Below are 21,940 nucleotides of genomic sequence, written 5' to 3'. Positions count from 1 at the left end.
GAGAAAATAACTATGAGAATAATCAGTTATGACAGTGATCACTAGTGGCAAGCAGTAAATGTATTTGATAGCTGCAGACTTTTACTGAAAGCTACATTGACTGCTCCCTGGCCCCGAGTACCAGCGTGAGTGTCGTTACCCTCATTTCTCAAAACTGAAGCCGATGTCTTGCTAATTTCTCAACAGCTCAGAGAGGATCTGCAAAATGAGATTAGAGAGGTAGAGTCGGCCCCGAAAGCTTCAAAGTAGCAGTGAAGGAAAAATAAAATCTGTGTTTATGCCACTGTCGAATCACGTGTGTATGGATCACTAAGTGGGTACAAGTATTAACAGCCCTCTCGAGCCATCCAGACTAGGATCCAAAAATAAAACTGATGAATTACGGTGAAGTGTTCCTGCAAGACAAGCAGGCAGCATCAATCAAGTTACGCTGAAGGTCAGGAGGTGCAGAAATCAATCACTTATTCTATGTCATGCACATGTAAGCACTTGTTTCTGCAGAACCAAACTCAGAAGAAAAGGTCACAACAGCACAGGGAGTCATGACAACTGTATTTAAAGCTCTTCAGTGCACTACGAGCATAGCCCACCAATAAACAGCTGACAACAAAACAAATCTTCTCTAATCCATGTGCATTTATCTATGATTTAAACCCAGAAAATAGTTAGTAATTCTATAATTAACACAGTTAAACCGAGATAAAGAAGAGTCAAAGTTAAGAATACCCCTAATGGTACAGAATAAATGCAAAGAAAGAAAACAAGAAATTCTGTGATGTGCTAATTAAACATCATCAACATCATGAAAAAGGGTCAAAGAAGCAAGCGTTATCAGGATAGAATTAAATCATTAAAGTTTGTAGACCTTCCAGTTTGATACAAAGAGATTCCAGTTGGATTTTAAAAACAGGACAAAATAAATCTTAGTTCTGCTCTGAGTGAGGTTTACCTAAATACTTGCAATGAACCAAAACATTGATAAGTGTCCCTGCTCTATGCAGGCTCCAGCACATTTTCCCAACAGCACTACAACCTGTAGTAAAAACAGTAACAACCATCATGCACATATGGCACTCCAATCCTGCCCTGAGGAAGAGAGAGTGCATAAAATATTATACAATTGGGCATCTATGTAGCAAAGGCCAATATCAAATCATCAGTGGACTAAATATGGCTCAAAACTGGATTAGAATCCATCCTTAGATCTGTGATTTAATGATCTTAGATGAGGCTCTCCAGTGCATTAGAAAAGAAGGCGTCTGCCAGTGTAGGCTAGTCCAGTGCATGAGATAAATTTATAGATGTGACCCACTTATTGGTCCTAATTTTCTTTTTCAACAACCGATCACTGAAAAAGGAGAAATCTCAGAAGATTCAATAGAAAAACACTGTAAAACTTAGATACTTTGTCAGAAATGTCTGGGTAAGGTCCTGAAATGTGTAGTATGATAAAGTTTCTCAAATCCTATTGTGGCACAGACACTTTGCAGCATTCAGAGAGTCTTAAGTAGAAACGCTTCAGGATTTTTGAAGTTAGGTTCAATTAAAAGGTCATAAACATTTAATATATTACCTGTAAGAAATAAATAACTAACTCTTGCTTTGTCTTCATTTAGTGATAATCCAGTTGGTCCTAGTGGGACCAAGACCAAACAGGACTTCTACCATCTGAAAACAACTGCAGCATCTCCAAAATGTCATAGTAGTTTATGCAAGCGTTACCGTTCGAGTCAAACTCGTGTTTGTATTGGACCGTTATTTAGAGGGAAACTGATGATTATTTAAAACTGATGAACATCCGTGAAATGAAGGATGGAGGCGGTGCGCCACCAATGATCTTCCTGTATGAAATACACATTATGTCATGTTATTTCATGATTTATGTACTTAAATACCTAACATAAGCTGATTTAAGACATAAGGAAATGCTTTTCCTAGTCCAAACAAAATAAGGCATCCACGAAAAGAGTGCTTCATGAGAATATAAAAAAGTAGAATTGACACTAATTTTCTGCTTTGGATCAAATTTTTTACCTGTTAATTTATAGTAGAAATCCCCTATAAAGTTGGATCCTAAAATGTTTTAACTTTCTAAAGTTTGTCCTCCATACATGACATCGTCACAATTTGAAATATCGTTTTGAAATAAAACTCTACATCTACATGTTCCGTTCTCAGTACATGTTTCACAGGAAGATTATTGGCGGTACACCACCTCCAAACAACGTTTCTTGTGTAAATAATCCTTTTCTTTGCCAATGCAAACTTGGTAATATTTTAAAAGCTCATACATAACGTTCACATAAACCGCAATGTTTTTTAGACGTAAGTTGTTTTAAGCTGAGGAGGTCGGGTTTGGCCATGCTCAGATTAGCTGTTAGGTTAACCTCTGGGAGACATTTGATTAAATTATTTTTCCAAGTCTTGGCAGGTATAAAAAAATAAACCATTGTATGGAAAAATGCTTGAGGTTCCACACTTGTGTCTGTATTCAGTTATCTGAAAGATAAAAATATGAAAACTATTCTATTCTATTTTAATTACAATAAAAATTAAGCAGATTAAAGGATCTGCATTTAATGTAGGATAACCCCATTTCACAAGTCTAAGAGGTGGAGATTATGGATGCCAATAAAAGCTGTGAAATAGCCCTTTACCACAGTGTCTATCAGAAACCAACTCCAGTAATTTAACCGTTTTTGGAACACACAGATAATAAAACGCACCTAGAAGAACGTGTTGTCCCAAAATGTGCAAAATAAAAATGCCGAAAAAAAAATTGAGATTTAAGTCTTGAAAAATATATACTTTTTAAATGGACCCTGAAGTTATTTACTGCAGGTAAGATATTAACATCTAATAACCTTTTAACATAACCTCACTATAAAAATCCTGAACTATCCCTTTAATCTCTCCTATTTAGTCTGTTTCTCTAACATAAGGAGTCCAAGGCCCACTCGTCAAAGTGGAAAAGCCCTTGGCCATCAGTCGTCTGGTGAGCACACCAGGTGGAGCTGGTCTGGACTCCCCACGCTGCCCGTGCTGGAACTCCCGTCCCCCAAGTCCCGGGCCACCATGCAAGGCAGGTTGAGCTCCGTGGACCCGCCGGGGCTGGAGTCGCTTCTGCTCACACACTCCTCCTCCAGCACCAGGCACAGCTCCTTCAGGTCCATGTTCTCCTTCACTAGCCCGTCCTGCATGCGCTCCAGGTCGGCGAGCTTCTTCAGGTAGCCGCCCAGGTCCTCCCGCATCACCTTGGCGGCGTGGTGGCCGAAAAGCTGCCACTCCCGGGCCAACTTCTTCACCTTGAGCCTATCGTCGTCCAGGAAGCAGCACAAGTCCCGCAGCTCAGTGTTCTCCTCCTGCAGGCGCTGGTTGATGACTTTTAGTTCCCTGATTTCCAGGAGGTGTCCCTGCAGCTGCTTGTTGACCTCCTTGATGAGCCTGCCGCGCTGGATCAGAGCGGAGATCTTCTCGGACTCCTCCTTACGCAACCGGCTCACCAGCTCCTCTTTGGAGCAGGCCAGCAAATCCTCATCAGAGACCTTTGACAGTTCTCTGTTTATGATCTCACTCTCACTGCCCATATTGTACAAAAAAACCTAAAGAGTCCCTGAGAAATTACTACAGAAAGCACTAAAATGTTGTTGTATTCGATGCTCAGCTGAGGGTTATCACATCTTCATCTTCCTCTGCCTCCAGATCCAGATGTTACCATGCAATCACTGGAGGTAACACAGGGCCAGAAACATGTGATGTTTAATATTTAGATCGCTTTCTTCAAGGCAAAGTGACAGTACTGTTTTAAATATACGCCCTTGGTGTGTTCTGCCTTAATGAGGTCGGGTATGAGGATGCACCGCAAACTCCGATTAATGTCAGTCCATCATCTCCTCAGCAGCAGGCTGTGTTTTCTAAAGGCCTCTGGGAGCACAACAGTCCGTTTTCTCCTCCTTATCATCCAAGAAAACAGAAGAAAACGCCCTCTGGAGGAGGATATCTCGGATGGTTCCGCTGAGCTTTACCCCAGCACCCACGGATGCAAAACCCCGCAGATGTTGTGGGTTTTCACGTCGGTGGCATCGTGTCGCCAGGCTGTGGTTGCTCCGCTATGCTTCGGTTGAATGAAAGCAGATTTCCGCTGGCAGCCCAGACGGTGCGGCGGCGTTTTCTACCAGAGGCGGAACATTTATTAAATATAAAACAGAAAAAAAAATACCATAAAGAAATGGGGTAAAACGTAGTCCGATCTCACCCGTTATCTGCTCATTACAGGCGCTTCATCCTCCGGAGCTGTGCGGTTACCACAACAATGTCTGCCTCCACCAGACTCTGCTGAGCGGCGAGCTGCGCTTCAAGCTGCAGCGCAACCGGCCTTCAAAGTAAAAGCATGGGACCAGGATTCAGTGACAGAACCTGTACTGAATGAGCAGAACAGCAATATCTACTGTAAAATAACAACTAAAAAGCTGCAAATAAGCCTAATGCTTAGAAGCTCTTCCTGCAGCAAAACCTAGATTTACCAGCTGATTAAACCGGTTTACTTGCCATACACATTATGTACCCCCCCCCCCCCCCCCCTTTTTTTTTTTTTTTTTTTAATGCTGCTTTAATCTCTCTACAACTGTTATGTCCAAACATTTTGCCATTTTGCCACATGGGCCAAAATCGTCAAGTTAAAAATACTGGCAAGCCACAAAAATCTGAATTTTTCAAAATAAAAAAAGGCAAAAATTATTTCATTGTGAATGTTTTATTTTCACATGAACAACAATTAACAAAACACACAATTTTTCAGTGAAACAAGAGCCTTTCACATTTGGCTTGTCAAAAGAAATTCAATGTTCTAATTTTTTTTTTGGGTAGATTGTTTTCCTAGGTTCTAAGAACAGGGTATGGGTGACTCTTTCTTTAAAAATGTTTGCTTTATTTAGCAAAATTTAGAATGTGTTTATACTTTGTGTTGTACTAAACATTTTTCATCTTAAGAATATTTTTAATTCTCTGCATATTGTTCAAACTGCCTGACCTCAGTAAAACCTTTCCCCTAAAATGTTTTGATCTGCATCAGCCAAATGTGCAGCAAGGCTGAATTTGCACCATTTTAATATTTTAGTCATGAGGTGCAAAAAAACCAAACAAACACATTTTTAGTTCTGTTCATGGCTGCCCACTCCCCCCAGGAAATATGTAAATATCTGACTAAATAAATTCCTGATTCAAGGGACCTGGGTTGGTTTTATTTTGAGTTTTTTTTCTTTACAGGAATTTGAATTTTTACAATAACTGTTGATGGATTGTAGTAATTTGAAATGTTTGAGGGTACCTTCAATCTTTCTAGTTGTTTGACACACCATCAATATGCATCAAAACATTATGTGGCCTAATTTATTTAACAGGTCATTTTTGAAAAGCAAAGAGTCTGAGTTTGTCTTTTAGCAACATTAAAAACAGATTTATCAAAGAACTTCAAAATTGCACAGAAACATTTGTACTTTAAATTTAAAGTTGTTCTTTATACCTTTATTCTATTAGATCACAAAAACATGGAAAAGCTCAGTTCACAATTGAAACAAATAGGAAAGGCCTGTGTGTAACCTTCCTTCCTTTGGATTTATCTGTTTACTAACATGATCTCAACCTACAGTATCTCTATTGTCTCCTTCAGGCTTCTGGAGTGCAGCAGAAAAGTACAGCACATTCTAGCTGTATCAGGAGGGACTACTTGTTTCTTTTCAAAGAACACTGTTGGAAAGTTTGACTGCAGGCGTTTTGTTTTTTTCCCCTCATCGGTTTATGCTGAGGTATTCAGCCACATCCTTCCGACCTCAGTCCCACCTCCATTGTTTCACTGAGACCTTAACAATGTAGGGTGTTAACCGAGCTGAGAGGAATCTGGGGATGGAATCAGGGTGTCATGGGAGTTTAGAAAGGAGATGTGCAGCGAGAGTTCTGATAAAAAGATGAGTTGACTGGGGGTGGGGTCGTTTTTTTCTCCCACAAGTTGTCATTTTGAAGGACGCATGCAGAAACATAGAAAAGGGAGGGTGAGGAGAGGGATTTAGAGGGATTTATGTGGATTAATCTCTGCAGGAAAAGAGAGCAGATTGTGTACGAGCAGCCAGCGAGCAAAGTGCACCGTGTTTGGGGGGCCCTGCGGGTGCAGAAGCCTATCTTTGATCTGACACTTTCCCTAATAATTTAAAGCACAAACTAAAGGACAAAGGTCACAGTGTATGTCTCGCTGCCAAATGCCTCATGTAATTTTAGTCGTCATGTAGTGTATTCATTCACTGTGAGTTTCAGTCTAACCATTGTAGACGTTTTCAGTAAAATGCACTGAGCTGAGATGTCACTTTATACTGTAGATATATTCCCACTCTGATGTTTCTTATTAACGAACTCATGCAGTGCAAGTTCACTAACTTTTGCTCCAGATGAGTTTTTTTCTGTTTGGAAAGTAACAAAGAAAATAGGCTTTGGTGAATTCCTTTAAATGAGTGCAGCCAGTGTGATGAGAGAACAATAATCTTTTAATTTAAATGCTATTGTTGGGACACACAGCCATGGATTTCAACATTAAACTCCGGTACGAACTCTTCTGGAACTATTCAAAATACATTGCATTAACCTACTTCCGGCACAACTTAGGAATCGGCGGTAACAGCGGACTTTCCATGATGCGTCTGTCTGAATAAGAGCACCCCCTCTCCAACAAGCCGACCTCTTTCAACACGGCCTTCGAGAGGGAGGGTCAGGAGAGGCCCAGCGCGCTGAGGTCTTTTGCTGGCAAACAGACATAAACTCTTCAAACTGGATCCAAGAATGTCATAAGATCATGCGATCATATGCACAAGTTAAGTATGAGTGAAGCACTGTTTGTGTACCCGGTGATTTCATTCATAAAGAGGGGAAATTAAGGTATAAGCATTGCTTACTTTCTCTCCGAGGCCTGATGGAACTGTGTCGCAGAGAAATCCGCAGTAGAGAAGCTGTTTCTACAAGCCAAGTCTGAGGGAAGGACAACGGTCCGCACCACCGTGTTTACGGTAATGAACAGCTGGTTGACGGACAGAACGGGCCGCCCAGCTACAGCTCCGGAGCTAACCCTTTTGTTCACAGAGCGAACGCACCTTCAACCCCCGAGGTTAGCTGAAAGCTAAACGCTTGTTGACTATGTACGTTTCTTCAAGTTTCGCCCCTTGGACAACATTTCCTCCCCACGGTTCATGAGGTTAGGTGTTTTGGGCAGAGACAGATTTAGGATGAAATGATCTAAACGTTTTTCATTTTATGAAGTTTTGTTTGTGTTGAACTCAGCTATCTTGGTGCTAGCAGGCTATCTGCAGCACACATGTTCAGGTTGTGTTCTTTGTATGTTTTTAAAGTTAAGACAAACTTTATTTAAAGGGTGATTTTAAACAGAAGATTGATCAGAACGCGCCATCCGCGCTTATGCATTTTAACCCTTTTATTAACCCTGGTATTTTAAAGGTATGTGTTGATTCTGGTGCTAAGCTATTAGCTTCTTTGTTAGCTCAAATGCTAACCGGTAAGAACACGTGCTTGCTACTAAAGAGTATTTAACAGAAAGGTCGTTAGTTTTCAAGCTAGTGAATAATAGTCCCTGAACATCATTTACTAGATTTGATAACTAAGTAAACACCATTAAGCCCCATTTCTCCAGAAAGATTTGGCTCTTTTCCAAAATATTCCCTTAATAATATTTCTTCAAATATTATTTCAATAAATAAAAGCAGCTAATTAGACACCGTTGAGAAATGGTCATCCAGAAGGTTGGTTTTATTCAGCAGATCATTATTTAAAACATTATTTTATTAAAATAATATTTTATCTGATCTTGCATTGTGAATGCTTGTCTAAGTTGGTTCCAAGACTAACTTAACTTCATTTCCAGATTCTTCAAGATAATCCTTGGTTCTCAAACATAAATAACATTGTATGGTAATGTTGCATCACTCTTTCAGTCATGGTTTTCAATCATCTTTAATCAACTTGTTTATATTGTACATAGCCCATTAATCTTCCCTATTCTTTAATTCTGCTTGGTAGTTTAGTTGGATTATTTTAGCATAGTAAAGAGTTTGTTGATTGAAATATGTTTGACTTTGAGTTGACTTATTTTTGTTAATAAATTCTTGTATTTTAAGAAATTGTGTGAATTCATTCCATGTGTTTGCAGAGTTTTGCTGTTCAATAATGTCAGAGCTCGTCTCACACCTTTCTATTTTGTCCTACCATCGCCTTACTGGGCTGGTATTCACAGGACAACCGTTAACAGATCAAAATATTATTTGATAAAATATTAAAGTATTAATATTAAATAATGTCAGATTCATAATTCCAACACTATTGTGACACATTTGTACATTTCTTTATATTTTGCTTCCAAGGAGCCACACTTCTCAGGGCTTCATAAAGATCTATCAATGTTTTTCTTTGGACTTTGGCTGCTTTTTAACTCATTTTCAATCCAATATCTGAGAATTGTTCATGAAATATTATTTTGTTATTGTTTGATGAGCCATTTAATGGGTGCCGGTCATTTTGTTCATAACTCAGCCTTAGTCATTTCTTAGGGACTGATTCTTGTGTTTTTTTAGAAGAGGACTGCATAAGTTTCATTTATGGGAGGTGTGCAAGGAGTACCCCTTTGGCTTCTAAGAAAAACATGGCAGACAGATTTAGGTTTGCTAGAGAAAATGCAGACAACTGCCCGGAATTCTGGACGGATGAGTCAACACGTAATTATTTAGATACCAAAACAGAGAAGATGTTTGGTATAAACCAAATATTGCGTTCCAGGAAAGAACCTTATAACTGTGAAGTATGAAGGTGAAAGTGTGATTTCTTGGGATTGATTTGCTTCAAAACCAGGCCAGCTCACCATCATAGACTCCACTACAAATTTTATTGTGTATCACAAGGGGGTTTCAAATTTAATTCAACTCAAATTCAAATATACTTTATTAATCCCAAAGGGAATATTAAACCAATCGAGCAAAATCTGAAAACATAAAATAAATAAAACTTAAGAACTGGACCCTTCAACATGACACTGAACTAAAACATACCCGTAAATCCACCAACAACTAGTCTAGGATGGAAAGTCCTGGGCAAAGTCAAAGCCCAGATCTTGATCTTAATGAGATGTTTTGGGGTGATTCGGCATGTGATCTACAGGATGCAAGACTCCCTCCAAACATCTCACAGTTAAAAGGGAGGAGTGGGGTCTTTCTAAGACCAATGTCAAAGATGTGCTACTAAATGTATTTCAGTTAACGGAGATTACACAAGCCATAAGGGTGTCCTAACTTTTTCCTAAAATAAAAATCGCCTTTCTGTGTTGTTGTATTAGTAAAACCAGATTATATTTTGATTGGATGTAATTTAATCTTTTTTCTCCAGAGAGAAAAATTAGATTACACTGTACACTGTTTATACACTGTAAACATTTCTTAATAAATAATTTAATATTTAATTCAAATTTTTTCACGTTTTTAAGGCAGAAATGGCACCATGTGCAGAATGTTTATGACCTTAATTTGTTTTATTTTTTTTTTGCAAATGTCTAATATGGCAGTGGCAAAACACTACCATAAACTTCACCATGGCAACCTTAGCCGCTGTTTGGACCTCACAGTTTCCCAACCGTGCAGCAATTACTATTAAAATGAATAAATGATACTAAACGTTTTAAAGCCTATAAATGACCCTAGGGTTTTGTTTAATACTTACTGTTTTGTTTTCGTTATAGATTTAAAAATGTTAAGGCCGATCTCAGGTGTGACGTCACAAATCCGGAAGTCCGTGCCGCTGCGTGACTGCTGTTGTTGACACTCTGCACCTACAAAGATGGAGATATTCCTGCTTTAATCGCAAAAAAATTGAGCTTAAGCTAATTATCTGTAACCATATCGCCATGATTATTCAGTCATAATTTACAGTTTTGTCCTCTGGCGATCAGTTTACTGTCGCTAACGGCTGCTCATTTTACTACGTTGCTAACAGAGGCTAACAGAGGGATTTAGCTAATGAGTAAAACTGCTAAAAACCAGCTGGCAGAATTAACGTTTCACATTGAAGACGCACGTTTATCAAAACTAGGCTGTTCAATCGGGTTTGGACATCCCTGAAATCAAGGTATGAAACATGTTTAGGTCTTTTGAGCTCACCTGACAGCCAGTTACTGGTGGTTACGTGTTAATGTTAGATAGCTTTTCGTTTTCTTTCTCGCAGATGTCCGTAGAGCTAGATGTGTTCGTTGGAAACACCACCATCATGGATGAGGAGGTTTACCGGCTCTGGCTGGATGGACACACGGGTATGAGCGGCGTCCTTAACTAGCTGTGTTTATTTTAATAGACTGGTAAATAGTGTCTAAAACGACATCATTTATTTTTATACCAAAAATGAAAGGTCACAGTTAGCACCCCCCTACACACAATGATGCTAAAAACTACAGAGCATGCCAGAAACCTAAGTATGATTAAGGGCCCAGGCCTGTAATTTAACAGCTGCATTATCACTGGACACAGAATCAATATAGAAGAGAAACACTTGGACTGCTATAATTAATTCAATTCAATTCAAAAATACTTTATTAATCCCAAAGGGAAATTAAATGTTGTTTTAGCTCATATTATGAAGGTTTCTTCAAGGAGCCATTGTAGGTGCTGATGGCTGTGGGCAGGAAGGATCTCCTGTAGCGCTCCGTCTTACAGCAGATCTGAAGAAGCCTCTGACTGAAGACACTCTGTTGTTGTAGGACAGTCTCATGAAGAGGATGCTCAGGGTTCTCCATAATGTTCTTCATTTTATGAAGAATCCATCTTTGCACAATGATCTCCAGAGGTTCCAGAGGAGTCCCCAGAACAGAGCCAGCCTTTTTTATCAGCTTGTTGAGCTTTTTTAAGTCCCTGGCTATGATACTGCTACCCCAGCAGATGATGGCAGAAGAGATCACACTCTCCACAACAGACTTATAGAAGATATGCAGCATCTTGCTGCAAACACCGAAGGACCTAAGCTTCCTCAAGAAGTTCAGTCTGTTCTGTCCCTTCTTGTAGATAGCTTCACAGTTGCATTTCCACTCTAGTCTGTTGTCCAGGTGAACACCGAGGTGTTTATACTCCTCCACCACCTCCATTACTAGCTAATTATATAAATACCATGCATCCAGGCAGACTATGCTAATAATTTACAGTATTTACTCATTAGGAAACTACAACTAAGTAGCGCTAGAGTCAGCGAATGAATTGTAGCCAGTTACAAAGTTTTTTCAGTAAAAACAAACTTTATTTTTATTTTTTCTAGTAACTGGAATGACTATTCACTATCTGGTCTCTATATGCAATACACCTACAACTGAAACACATGAATTCTCTTTTTTTAAGTACAACATTCATTGTTTCCTAATGTTGTGCAGCCCTATTTTTAATGTCATTATTTTAGCATTTGTTATTTATTTTTTTATTTTTAGTTTGCCTCTGTAAAGCAATGAATTACTTCTATTCAAATGTGCTTCCCTTGCTTTAAACTGCATGAACAGTGGAAGTTAATTACCTATAAACTGGATCTCGCAGTACCTTTTCATAAACGTTTTATTTTTGCCACAAATTAATTGTGAACAGGTGTGGAAGCAAATTATATAAAGTAGTGTAATAAAGGCAGCAGGGATTTAACAAAATCAGACATACTAAAACATAAATATAAACTTGTGTCACTCAATAGAAAACTTGTGGGATGACTGTTATGCCACATTGTATTTTGATAAATATTGCAAATGCATTTATCTTCATTTAGGTTCTTACTGTAACAGGTTATTTAAATAATATTTCAAACATTATCAGTGCTAAAAACGGCTTTCACACAGTATATTTAATTAAATTCAGTTTATTTCTGTAGCGCCAATATAGCTTGTAAGTCAAGTACACACATTCCAACTGATCCTAGTTATCAAACAATGCAGTCGAGTTCAGTTTATTTAAATTGGTAAACATTTTCTATCTGAGGAAACCCAGCAGATTGCATTGAGTCAGTGACTTGCAGCATTCACTCCTCCTGGATGAGCATGTAGCGACAGCAGACAGTCGCTTGTACTGTCATTGACTATGCAGCAATCCTATGGGAAGAAACTTGTGCCATCAGAAACTGAATTTGAATTGCTCAGACTGAATCTGTATTTGTGTAATTTGAAATTAAATGCAATGGTTTGAAAATGAATTTCACTAAACTGAAACTGAATATAATGGTTTAAAACTGAATTTGTTTGCTTTGAAAATTGCTTTGCCCTGTATTGAAAATTTTGTTTGATTACCTTCACTTTCAGGTCTGAAATTCAATTTCAGTTCCAAAATTCAGCTTTTTGTGTCACACATCCGGGTTCTTGAAGCCAGAGATTAATCAAACACAGATTTACTAATTCACGGATGTCATTCACTATCACTGTGTCCAGATTCAGGGGCTACATCCTTTGAAGGACGCATTTGTAGGCCGATAACGTCCTGGATGAGGCGACGAATGCTGTCCAATCTCCAAGGTTCCAACAAATGCGTCCTTCTTATCCCCAGATTTGAAGGATGGGTCCAGTGTATCCTCCGTGTCCCACCCTATCCCATGATTCATTGCGGGTTGAAGTAGATTGTTCAAACGGAAGAAGCAAAGGCAGGAGGAGAGAAAAAAGTTGTGAATAAAATTATATTGCGCATTCTGTGAAACAACTGTACTTTTACAATGTTTTTAGACGAGAATGTGTTTGTGTAAACCTAAAATATCTGATCAGTTTATCAAGATATTGCTGAATTGCACAAATGCGCCGACGTGTTCGTCCGCTGCCCCAGCAGCTGCTCGCCTCAACCACCCGGTCAGCTGACAGCTGCTCGCCTCGCCAGCTGTCAGCTGGCCGGGTGGTTGAGGCGCTAAACCCCCAGAGAACAGCTGATTACCGGCACATTGTTTTCAAAATCCCGCTGGGTTTCCCCAATGGGTGGAAGTTAAACAGATATAATTCAGTCAGATGAAATCTAATATTGATGTTTGGTTTATTTATAATAATAATAATAATTATTATTATTATGATCTGCAAATAAACTGATTTAAACTTTGTTCCTAAAGTTAATATGTTAGCGTTTAAGTTGTTGAAAACGTTACAAATAAATTAAACAAATGTATTTGTCATCAATGTATTTTATCTAGTGTTTTATTTTTATATCTATGAACACAAGCAATATTTTCAACATTTTAAATAGCTGAATAATGAACAAGATCATAAAACAATAACATTTTAAAACAAAACAGCATCATAAGCCATCAGCATTATATAAAAGGGTAAATAAAAACCGTGTAGTTATTTACAGTAGAGACAGCGTTATTAACCTTCAGGGTACATTTGTTCGGCTTCACAGCTCTGCGCTTCACACTAACACGGTTGCTAGGCAACAGATGTTACGCTGAGGTAAAGGCAAGAGAAACGTAGACCGACGTAACACCGACGGCACACACTGCTAATCTGGCATGTTTAGCTAATAGCTACAGGTAGAATAAGTGTTGCTGTTTGACCATCATTTGTTTACATGACGCTTCTTATAGATGTTCATTTGACTTGGTGATGGACATCTGCTAAGCTCATGTATGCTGTACTGCTCCAGCTCAACATGCCGTAAAGGAAGTTTAACCTGATGTGAAACGTAAATCGATGAATCTGTGTTTGATAAATCTGTGGCTATCCTCAAGGACCCCGGATGTGTGACCCAAAAAGTGAATTTTGGAACTGAAATTGGATTACAGACCTGAAAGTGAAAGTAGTCAAAATGAATTTTTAATACAACGAAATACATTTTAAAAGCAAATGAATTCAATTTCAAACCATAAAAGTCAGTTTCAGTTTAGTGAAATTCATTTTCAAACTAATGCATTTAATTTCAAATTACACAAATACAGATTCAGTCAGAGCAATTCAAATTCAGTTTCTGATGGCACAAGTTTCTTCCCATACAATCCCTCATAATGTTAATTTGCAACAAATGTCATCCTAATGCACTTTACAACACAAATATCAATGTATTTACATAAATGTATAATTAAATCAGTCTAATTTAATTTAATTGATTCAAATTCATTATTTACATTTCTTTTAAAGGTCAATGCAGTGAGATTCAGTGTATTATTTCAGTTAGTAAAAAGTTTTTTTGCGATTAAAACCAGATACATACATTGTATAAAAAGTCAAATTCAGAAGTTTATATTCACTAGCTTTCTATGCCTTTAAACAGTTTGGGACAGCCATTATGATGTTATGGCTCTGTAAGCTTCTGATAGGCTTATTCAAAACATCTCAGTTAATTTGAGGCACACCTATAGATGAATTTTAAGGCAGCACCTCAAGCATACTGCTTCCCTCTGTGAAATAATGTGAAAATCAAAAGAAATCAGACATAATATCAGGGAGATAATCAGGGACCTCCACAGGTCTCGTTCATCCTTAGGTACAATTTCCAGATGCATGAAGATGCCGTGTTCATCTGTTCAAACAATATATGCAATTATAAAGAGCTTGGGAATGTCCAGACACAGATATCATACTGTTCAAGAAAGAGACAGGCTCTTTGTCACAAAGATGAATGTCCTTTCAAGTAAAATGTGCTATTCAACGCAAAAAAAATAAAATCATGTACCAACATGGAGTGGAAGGCCACTCAGAGAGGAAGAAGCCAAAGGCTGCACCAAAGGCAATGAGGCAGATTAAAGTTTAGACGTGTGTTCTGGTCCAATTAAACTAAAACTGAAGTGTTTTATTTTAATGACTGGCGTTACCTTTGGAGGACATGTTTGCAAGCCTGAGAACCACACACCAACTGTGAAGCATCATTTTGTGTGGATATTTAACTAAAGGAGGGACTGGTGCACTTCATAAACTAGACTGCACTATGAGGCAAGCACATATACAGTTTAAAAAGCAACGCTGAGGTACTGGATGGCTCAGTTGGTAGAGCAGGCGCACTTTGTCCTCCACAGCTGTCCTGGTTTCCCAATCTGAAGCCATTGGCTGCATGTCCTCCTCTTCTCTCTGCACCTTCTTATCTGTCAACTTACTGTTCAGTAAAAGCCGCTAGTGCCTTAAAATAGATCATTCTAATAAATAATAGGTAAATGGATATTAACTTTGGAATTTGAAGAAATGTTTAAAACAATCAAAAAAACATCTTGCACATTATTCTGGCTATAGCAGATACTAATAATACTTATAGTAATCATAACTGACCTAAAATATGAACAGTTTAGTCTGATTTAAGGTAGGACACTGGGAAAAAAGTTAGTTTTTTATGTGTATGTAAATATCTGGTTTCAACTATACATTCAAATTCTGTCCTATGTGCAATATATTGTGGTCAAATTTTATTTATTAAGATTAGTTTGTTACAAAGTTATATTTGTTAGGAACCCAAGTTAATTGCACCCCTCCAACCCCTCCTCTTGAGCAAGCATGTGGAGACTGGTAAGAAACAACTTCCTTTTAACAAGAAGCAACCTGCAGAAACAGACTCTGAACAGCCATGTGCTGACAGACTAGAGGTTGAGAGGACATAGCAGACACAAAAATAAACACAGGAGTGGAACACAGATTTACCTTTGCGTCTTTGCTCATAGCTCCACTGCAAAGCCACCGTCCTCTACAGGGGTTGGACAATGAAACAGAAACACCTGGTTTTAGACCACAATAATTTATTAGTATGGTGTAGGGCCTCCTTTTGCGGCCAATACAGCGTCAATTCGTCTTGGGAATGACATATACAAGTCCTGCACAGTGGTCAAAGGGATTTTAAGCCATTCTTCTTGCAGTATAGTGGCCAGGTCACTACGTGATACTGGTGGAGGAAAACGTTTCCTGACTCGCTCCTCCAAAACACCCCAAAGTAGCTCAATAATATTTAGATCTGGTGACTGTGCAGGCCATGGGAGATGTTCAACTTCACTTTCATGTTCATCAAACCAATCTTTCACCAGTCTTGCTGTGTGTATTGGTGCATTGTCATCCTGATACACGGCACCACCTTCAGGATACAATGTTTGAACCATTGGATGCACATGGTCCTCAAGAATGGTTCGGTAGTCCTTGGCAGTGATGCGCCCATCTAGCACAAGTATTGGGCCAAGGGAATGCCATGATATGGCAGCCCACACCATCACTGATCCACCCCCATGCTTCACTCTGGGCATGCAACAGTCTGGGTGGTACGCTTCTTCGGGGCTTCTCCACACCGTATCTCTCCCGGATGTGGGGAAAACAATAAAGGTGGACTCATCAGAGAACAATACATGTTTCACATTGTCCACAGCCCAAGATTTGCGCTCCTTGCACCATTGAAACTGACGTTTGGCATTGGCATGAGTGACCAAAGGTTTGGCTATAGCAGCCCGGCCGTGTATATTGACACTGTGGAGCTCCCGACGGACAGTTCTGGTGGAAACAGGAGAGTTGAGGTGCACATTTAATTCTGCCATGATTTGGGCAGCCGTGGTTTTACGTTTTTTGGATACAATCCGGGTTAGCACCCGAACATCCCTTTCAGACAGCTTCCTCTTGCGTCCACAGTTAATCCTGTTGGATGTGGTTCGTCCTTCTTGGTGGTATGCTGACATTACCCTGAATACCGTGGCTCTTGATACATCACAAAGACTTGCTGTCTTGGTCACAGATGCGCCAGCAAGACGTGCACCAACAATTTGTCCTCTTTTGAACTCTGGTATGTCACCCATAATGTTGTGTGCATTTCAATATTTTGAGCAAAACTCTGCTCTTACCCTGCTAATTGAACCTTCACACTCTGCTCTTACTGGTGCAATGTGCAATCAATGAAGACTGGCTACCAGGCTGGTCCAATTTAGCCATGAAACCTCCCACACTAAAATGACAGATGTTTCAGTTTTATTGTCCAACCGCTGTATATGCATCCTTAAAAATAACATGTTGCCATCCATCAAATGACATTTTGTTTCCTGTGTTCTCCGGATTATAAAAACGTTGACATAAAATAAAGTGTTAGCACAACACTTGGGCTGAACTATATGCAATTTTCAGATACAGGAACTAGCAGTCTAAAAGATAAAGTATCTGACACAAGTTGGAAAAACATGACAGGAATGTAGTGTTTTCCTCTACCTCCTACATGGTAACAGCAACATGGATCAACTGGAAAGTTGCAGTGGCTGCTAATTATTTGCAGCAGTTGTAACCGTGTGACTACATGACAACACGTGTAATTTAGGCCTCGAATGGATCACTGGATAAGTGTACGTTCACTAAAATGTCCTGTCTTAAACTTAATTATGATTTGATGGTATTTTGTGATGAACGTTGTGTGTTATAATTCATGTTTACTCCCTAATTTTTACACGGCCTACTTATTTTAAACAGGACGGCTTTCTGTGGCACCAGCTCCAGGAGTCAGTCTGTGCAGAGCTGGTATTAACATAAATTATTCCTCAAACCTTTTTCCACCAGTGAACGATGCAGTGAAGGTGCGTATGGACGGAGGCGTGCTGGATGAGTGTGAGGCCAACGCAGATGTTCTCCTTAGCGACACCATGGACCAGTACAGGACTTTCCAGATGTGTGAACGTCTGCTTCACAGTCCGGCCAAACTCGCAAACCAGCTGCTCTTCCAGATCCCGCCTCACCGGCAAGCCATGCTCATAGAGAGGTGATGCCGCCATTTCCAATTATTTAGTTATCATGCTTTCTTCTGGGATCTTTTCATTCTGTTGACATGTTAAAGTCCTACAGTGACTTTGTGTTCTTGTTTAGGTACTATGCCTTTGATGATGCATTTATACGTGAGATCTTAGGAAAGAAACTCTCTAAAGGAACAAAGAAAGATTTGGACGATATCAGTACCAAGACAGGTGTGACACTGAAAAGCTGCAGACGACAGGTAAAAACCGCCCCAGCCTGAAGGGTCAGTGTCGAGTCTATGCAGGTCATTCTTTTATTGTTTTAAACTCAGTCCTTTAAATAGAAAAAATCCCTTCATTCTCTTCTGTTTTGTTTTGTGTGAAGTCCTTTCAACATTTCTACAGAGCAGAATTCATTGGTTGTGGTTGGCTTGTGTTTGAGTCACGATGTTGTAATTTATTAAGTATCCTGCGTCATCTGCTGTATTTCAGTTTGACAACTTCAAACGTGTTTTCAAAGTTGTGGAAGAGCTGAAGGGACCCCTGGTGGAGAACATACGTCAGCATTTCCTTCTCTCTGACAAGCTTGCGAGGTACTAAGTGTGGACAACGGAGTTTTATGTTTTGGATGTATTTTGATACATTTTGATGTTATGTGGCAGATCAACATAAAGAAGTGCTTCATTGTTAAGTGGAAGGAAAAGGATAGCCTCCAACAGACTTTCTTCCAGGATTGCCCTGCTTTTATCTTCATCCATCCTCCCAGAAAGTCTTACCAGCTTCCCTGTCCCTGTCGAAGAAAGGCATACCCACAGCATGATGCTGCCACCATCTTGTTTTATGGTGGGGAAGGTGTGTTGTGGGTGATGTGCAGTGACAGTTTTCCTCTACATATAGCCGTTCGCATGTAGATTACAAAGCAAGCAGGTTTCACAGCTTGCTGTGTCCCCTACATGTCTTGTGACAAACTTGTAAAGACTTTCTTTCAACCCTTGCTTTCCTCCTGCCATTTGGGGAGGGCATGACTGATACTCTATAAGTTTTTTGGATGAAAGAACGAACAGTGATCTGTAAGATGTTCATTGTTTGCAATATTGTTTCTTATCCTAACTTTCCTTCAAACTTCTCAACATCTTTATTCCAGACCTGTCTGGCGTGCTCCTTTATCTTCATAATGCTGTTAATTTAGAGGTGCTCTCTAATAGTCGTTTTCATTTAGGAGTGTCCGAATAAATGGGGCTGAAAACAAATGCACTCCACACTTTTCAGACTTTAGTCTGTTGAAGTTTCTTAAACACTGGTTATCCTTTTCCTCCAACTTTACAGTTACACACTACAATGTGGCCCCATAAAGAGCTTTAAAGTGTGTGATGGTAATGTGACAAAATGGGCAAAAGTTCAAGAGGTATGAATAGGGTTCAAGTTAGGACACTGCATGTTATTTAGTTTCCTTTTAATTCTAGAAGTCCAGCACTTAGGAAGCCTAAGCCCATCAAAAGTTGTGCTGTATCTGTCTTCTTTCAGGGATTACGCTGCCATTGTTTTCTTTGCCAACAACCGCTTTGAGACGGGGAAAAAAAAGCTGCAGTATCTCACCTTCCAGGACTTTGCTTTCTGTGCCGGGCAGCTTATCAACAACTGGACAGTTGGGGCCTTTGGTGAGGGATCTTGCTTGTTTCCTTTGGCGTGTTTTACTGACATTAAGCATAAACACCACATATAGTTCATCACGTTTAACTGTTACAAAGCTCGTTAATCAAATGTCACATCGTAATTGATTTAATGTTTAATGTTTATATAGCTCTCAAACATTAAACCTGCATACCCAAGAAAAACAAACAGCTGATATAAAGTATGCAACATAGTTTTAGGCTGAAAATAAATGTTTCACTTGAGAACAAGTGGTTCACTGTGAGGGTTGGCTCTTTATAACAGTTTTAGCTGTGCTCTTTCAGTGAGGCACACTGACCACCAGAGGTCCTCCAAGTTTTACTCGACCCAGCTTGAATTGATTCTGAATCTGAATGTTTTCAATTAGGAACAACAGTTTGATAACAGTTAGAACGTGTTTGACTCAGTGACAATTGTGAGAAAATAGTTTGTTTTAAACTGATTCGTGGGGGTCTTACTCAAATGGTCTTTGTAGACAACATGGTGGAAGACATGGACGTCGATCTCGATAAAGAGTTTTTACAGGAGCTGAAAGAGCTGAAAGTTTTAATCACTGACAAAGATCTTTTGGATCAACACAAAAGGTAATAAAAACACTCAAATTTGTGCAGATGGTTGAGAAACACCCTGGCTTTCTCATGAAGTTGAATTGCACGCTTTTATTTAATTTCCTGTTTGTTTGTTTTTTTCTTTCTTCTGCTGTCAGTTTGGTCTGCACAGCTCTTAGAGGAAAAGCTAAAGCTTTCACAGAGATGGAAGCTAATTTTAAAGTAAGAAACAAAACACTCCCTGGTTTCACGTAAATGTAATCTGTTAATTGTTACAGTGAACGGAGATGAAGGGATTTCAGTCTTGTTCCTCTCTTCTAATTACAGAATCTCTCCAGAAACCTCGTCAACATTGCCACTAAGTTAACAAACACCAAAGATGTCAGAGATTTCTTCATTGATCTTGTAGAGAAGGTTATTGTAAAATTGCAGTAAAATTGTTAGATTAACCCAGATCTGTCTGCCTGCAAGGCCGCGTCACCTCCTCCCTTCCTTTTTCAGTTCATCGAGCCGTGCCGTTCAGACCGATGGACAGCTGCGGACATAAAACTTTACCTCACCCACTACACCAACTCTGCACACATTCTGGACACCTTCAAGTGAGTTAACGTGCTTTTATTCTGCGTAGCTTATCAGTCAGAGTGTTAAACAAGGTCTGCAACAGTTAGCTCTCCCCCTCAGTTGATCCACTCTAGAAATGCAGTCAGAAAACTGAAGAATAATCCAAAAAGGCAAAATACGTCGGCTGAATGCCCTGCATAGGTAGTTATCGTTGAAACTGGCATTTCTGTTCTGCCATCTCTTACATATGGTTTCTCAAACTGTAGTTGCCTTGTTTCTAATGTAAACTCTCAGGAATGTAATTAAGGGTTTAGGCAGCCCTGTAACGGCTTCAGGCTTAACAAAGAGATATTCATAAAGAGAAGCAAAGACCCCCCTAGATAAACTCAGGGGAGCCCAGTTGCCTCATTTATTCTCTTTGTACAGATTTCACAATTCCAGCTGTGAGTTTGCATCATTTACCCACTGATTGCTTGCTCTCTGCCCCTCAGACACCAGGCTGTGTGGGACAGATACATGGGCGTGATCAAAAGCTGCATCTTCAAAATGTATCACGACTGAGGCGTTTCCCTGGCCGCCTGCCTGCTCCTTTTTTTTGTTACTGGTTTGCCTGCCTCCTCTCTAATGCTGTCATTCTCTCTCTTCAGTTCTGCTTTCTCCGTTTGTTTTGGCAGTGATCATTTTTTTACTTTCCATGTTGAATTATTGCCTCATTCATCGTTCAGTTTCTGTAAAGTTGGTTTGTAAATAAAATAAAAGCTTTACCACTGGAGTGTGATTCTGTTTTATATTTCCATTTAACACGTCTTTGTGTTTTATGTGCAGAGTTAAATTGTCGAGATCTTCCTGTTAAACGCAGCACAGACACAGGATTTATGATCCTGTGGGTGTTGGGTGGAGATAAGGGAACATGAGGGGAAAAAAACAGGAATCAAATCACGATAAAGCAATGAGGGCAGATTTGTTATTCAATTTTTTTAAACCCTGCATTGGGAGCATGTATAAGCCCTGCTCTGAGTTTTAAGTGTTTGAGTTTTTCTAAATAGGATCAGAACATCACATGTGTGATGAACTCCAGCCAGTATGTGGGATGTCTGTGTGTGGCCTTGGGGGAGCAACCAGGGGGGAGCAACCAGGAGGGCGCCCTTACATGGATGGGGGTGGGGGGGGGTGAGGGCTGTCAATGTGATTTCTTTTTTTCACATCCCCCATAATGACCGCTGCCATTTCTGCCACCACACAAACACAGCACAAATAAAAGGGCTGAGGAATGAAAACCCAAAACAATGGAGGTTTACTTAAAAAAAAAAAAAAAAAAAAGCATAGTAAATGAGAAAATATTGTGATACCCTGTAAATACTTACATTTGGCTGAATTTAGGTAATCTGGTTGAATGGATCTTGAAAAGAAGATATCAATATTTTTAATTTGGCCGCTTTTATTTCCGTGAAGCTTCTATTTTTCAC

At 39.4% G+C, this 21,940-nt stretch overlaps 2 protein-coding genes across 3 annotated transcripts; one reads left to right on the top strand and one right to left on the bottom strand.

Annotated features, from left to right (window-relative positions):
* Positions 1 to 533: 533 nt before the first annotated feature.
* Positions 534 to 10,322, bottom strand: ccdc85b (coiled-coil domain containing 85B). 2 transcript variants are annotated; one of them, XM_047353811.1, is made up of 4 exons: positions 10,197 to 10,322; positions 9,760 to 9,868; positions 4,256 to 4,421; positions 534 to 4,171 (listed from the first exon to the last, which is right to left on the bottom strand). In XM_047353811.1, the coding sequence occupies exon 4, from the start codon at positions 3,585 to 3,587 to the stop codon at positions 2,985 to 2,987; it is 603 nt and encodes a 200-aa protein (XP_047209767.1). In that variant the 5' UTR covers positions 3,588 to 4,171; positions 4,256 to 4,421; positions 9,760 to 9,868; positions 10,197 to 10,322; the 3' UTR covers positions 534 to 2,984. The 2 variants fall into 2 exon arrangements, with proteins under 2 accessions (XP_047209767.1, XP_047209766.1); XM_047353810.1 differs by having other exon boundaries at positions 4,256 to 4,375.
* fibpa (fibroblast growth factor (acidic) intracellular binding protein a) lies at positions 9,844 to 21,246 on the top strand. The gene is made up of 11 exons (XM_047353805.1): positions 9,844 to 10,164; positions 10,261 to 10,345; positions 17,525 to 17,723; positions 17,828 to 17,954; positions 18,187 to 18,287; positions 19,219 to 19,352; positions 19,841 to 19,949; positions 20,072 to 20,135; positions 20,241 to 20,327; positions 20,415 to 20,512; positions 20,966 to 21,246. Exons 2-11 carry the CDS (start codon positions 10,261 to 10,263, stop codon positions 21,033 to 21,035), a joined length of 1,074 nt encoding a protein of 357 aa, XP_047209761.1. The 5' UTR covers positions 9,844 to 10,164; the 3' UTR covers positions 21,036 to 21,246.
* The last annotated feature ends 694 nt before the right edge of the window (positions 21,247 to 21,940 follow it).

Source organism: Girardinichthys multiradiatus, chromosome 23 (genome assembly GCF_021462225.1).
Source record: "Girardinichthys multiradiatus isolate DD_20200921_A chromosome 23, DD_fGirMul_XY1, whole genome shotgun sequence".
Taxonomy (NCBI): domain Eukaryota; kingdom Metazoa; phylum Chordata; class Actinopteri; order Cyprinodontiformes; family Goodeidae; genus Girardinichthys; species Girardinichthys multiradiatus.
The sequence above is the reverse complement of the archived record's forward strand: the minus strand, read 5'-3'. Positions and strand labels throughout refer to the sequence as shown.

Bases quoted from the DNA above. Each gene is read 5' to 3' on its own strand.
- fibpa (XM_047353805.1), top strand. From the start codon at position 10,261: ATGTCCGTAGAGCTAGATGTGTTCGTTGGAAACACCACCATCATGGAT. The intron at 19,353-19,840 runs GTGAGGGATCTT...TGGTCTTTGTAG, and splicing joins CTGGACAGTTGGGGCCTTTG to ACAACATGGTGGAAGACATG. The intron at 20,513-20,965 runs GTGAGTTAACGT...TCTGCCCCTCAG, and splicing joins CACATTCTGGACACCTTCAA to ACACCAGGCTGTGTGGGACA.
- ccdc85b (XM_047353811.1), bottom strand. From the start codon at position 3,587: ATGGGCAGTGAGAGTGAGATCATAAACAGAGAACTGTCAAAGGTCTCT.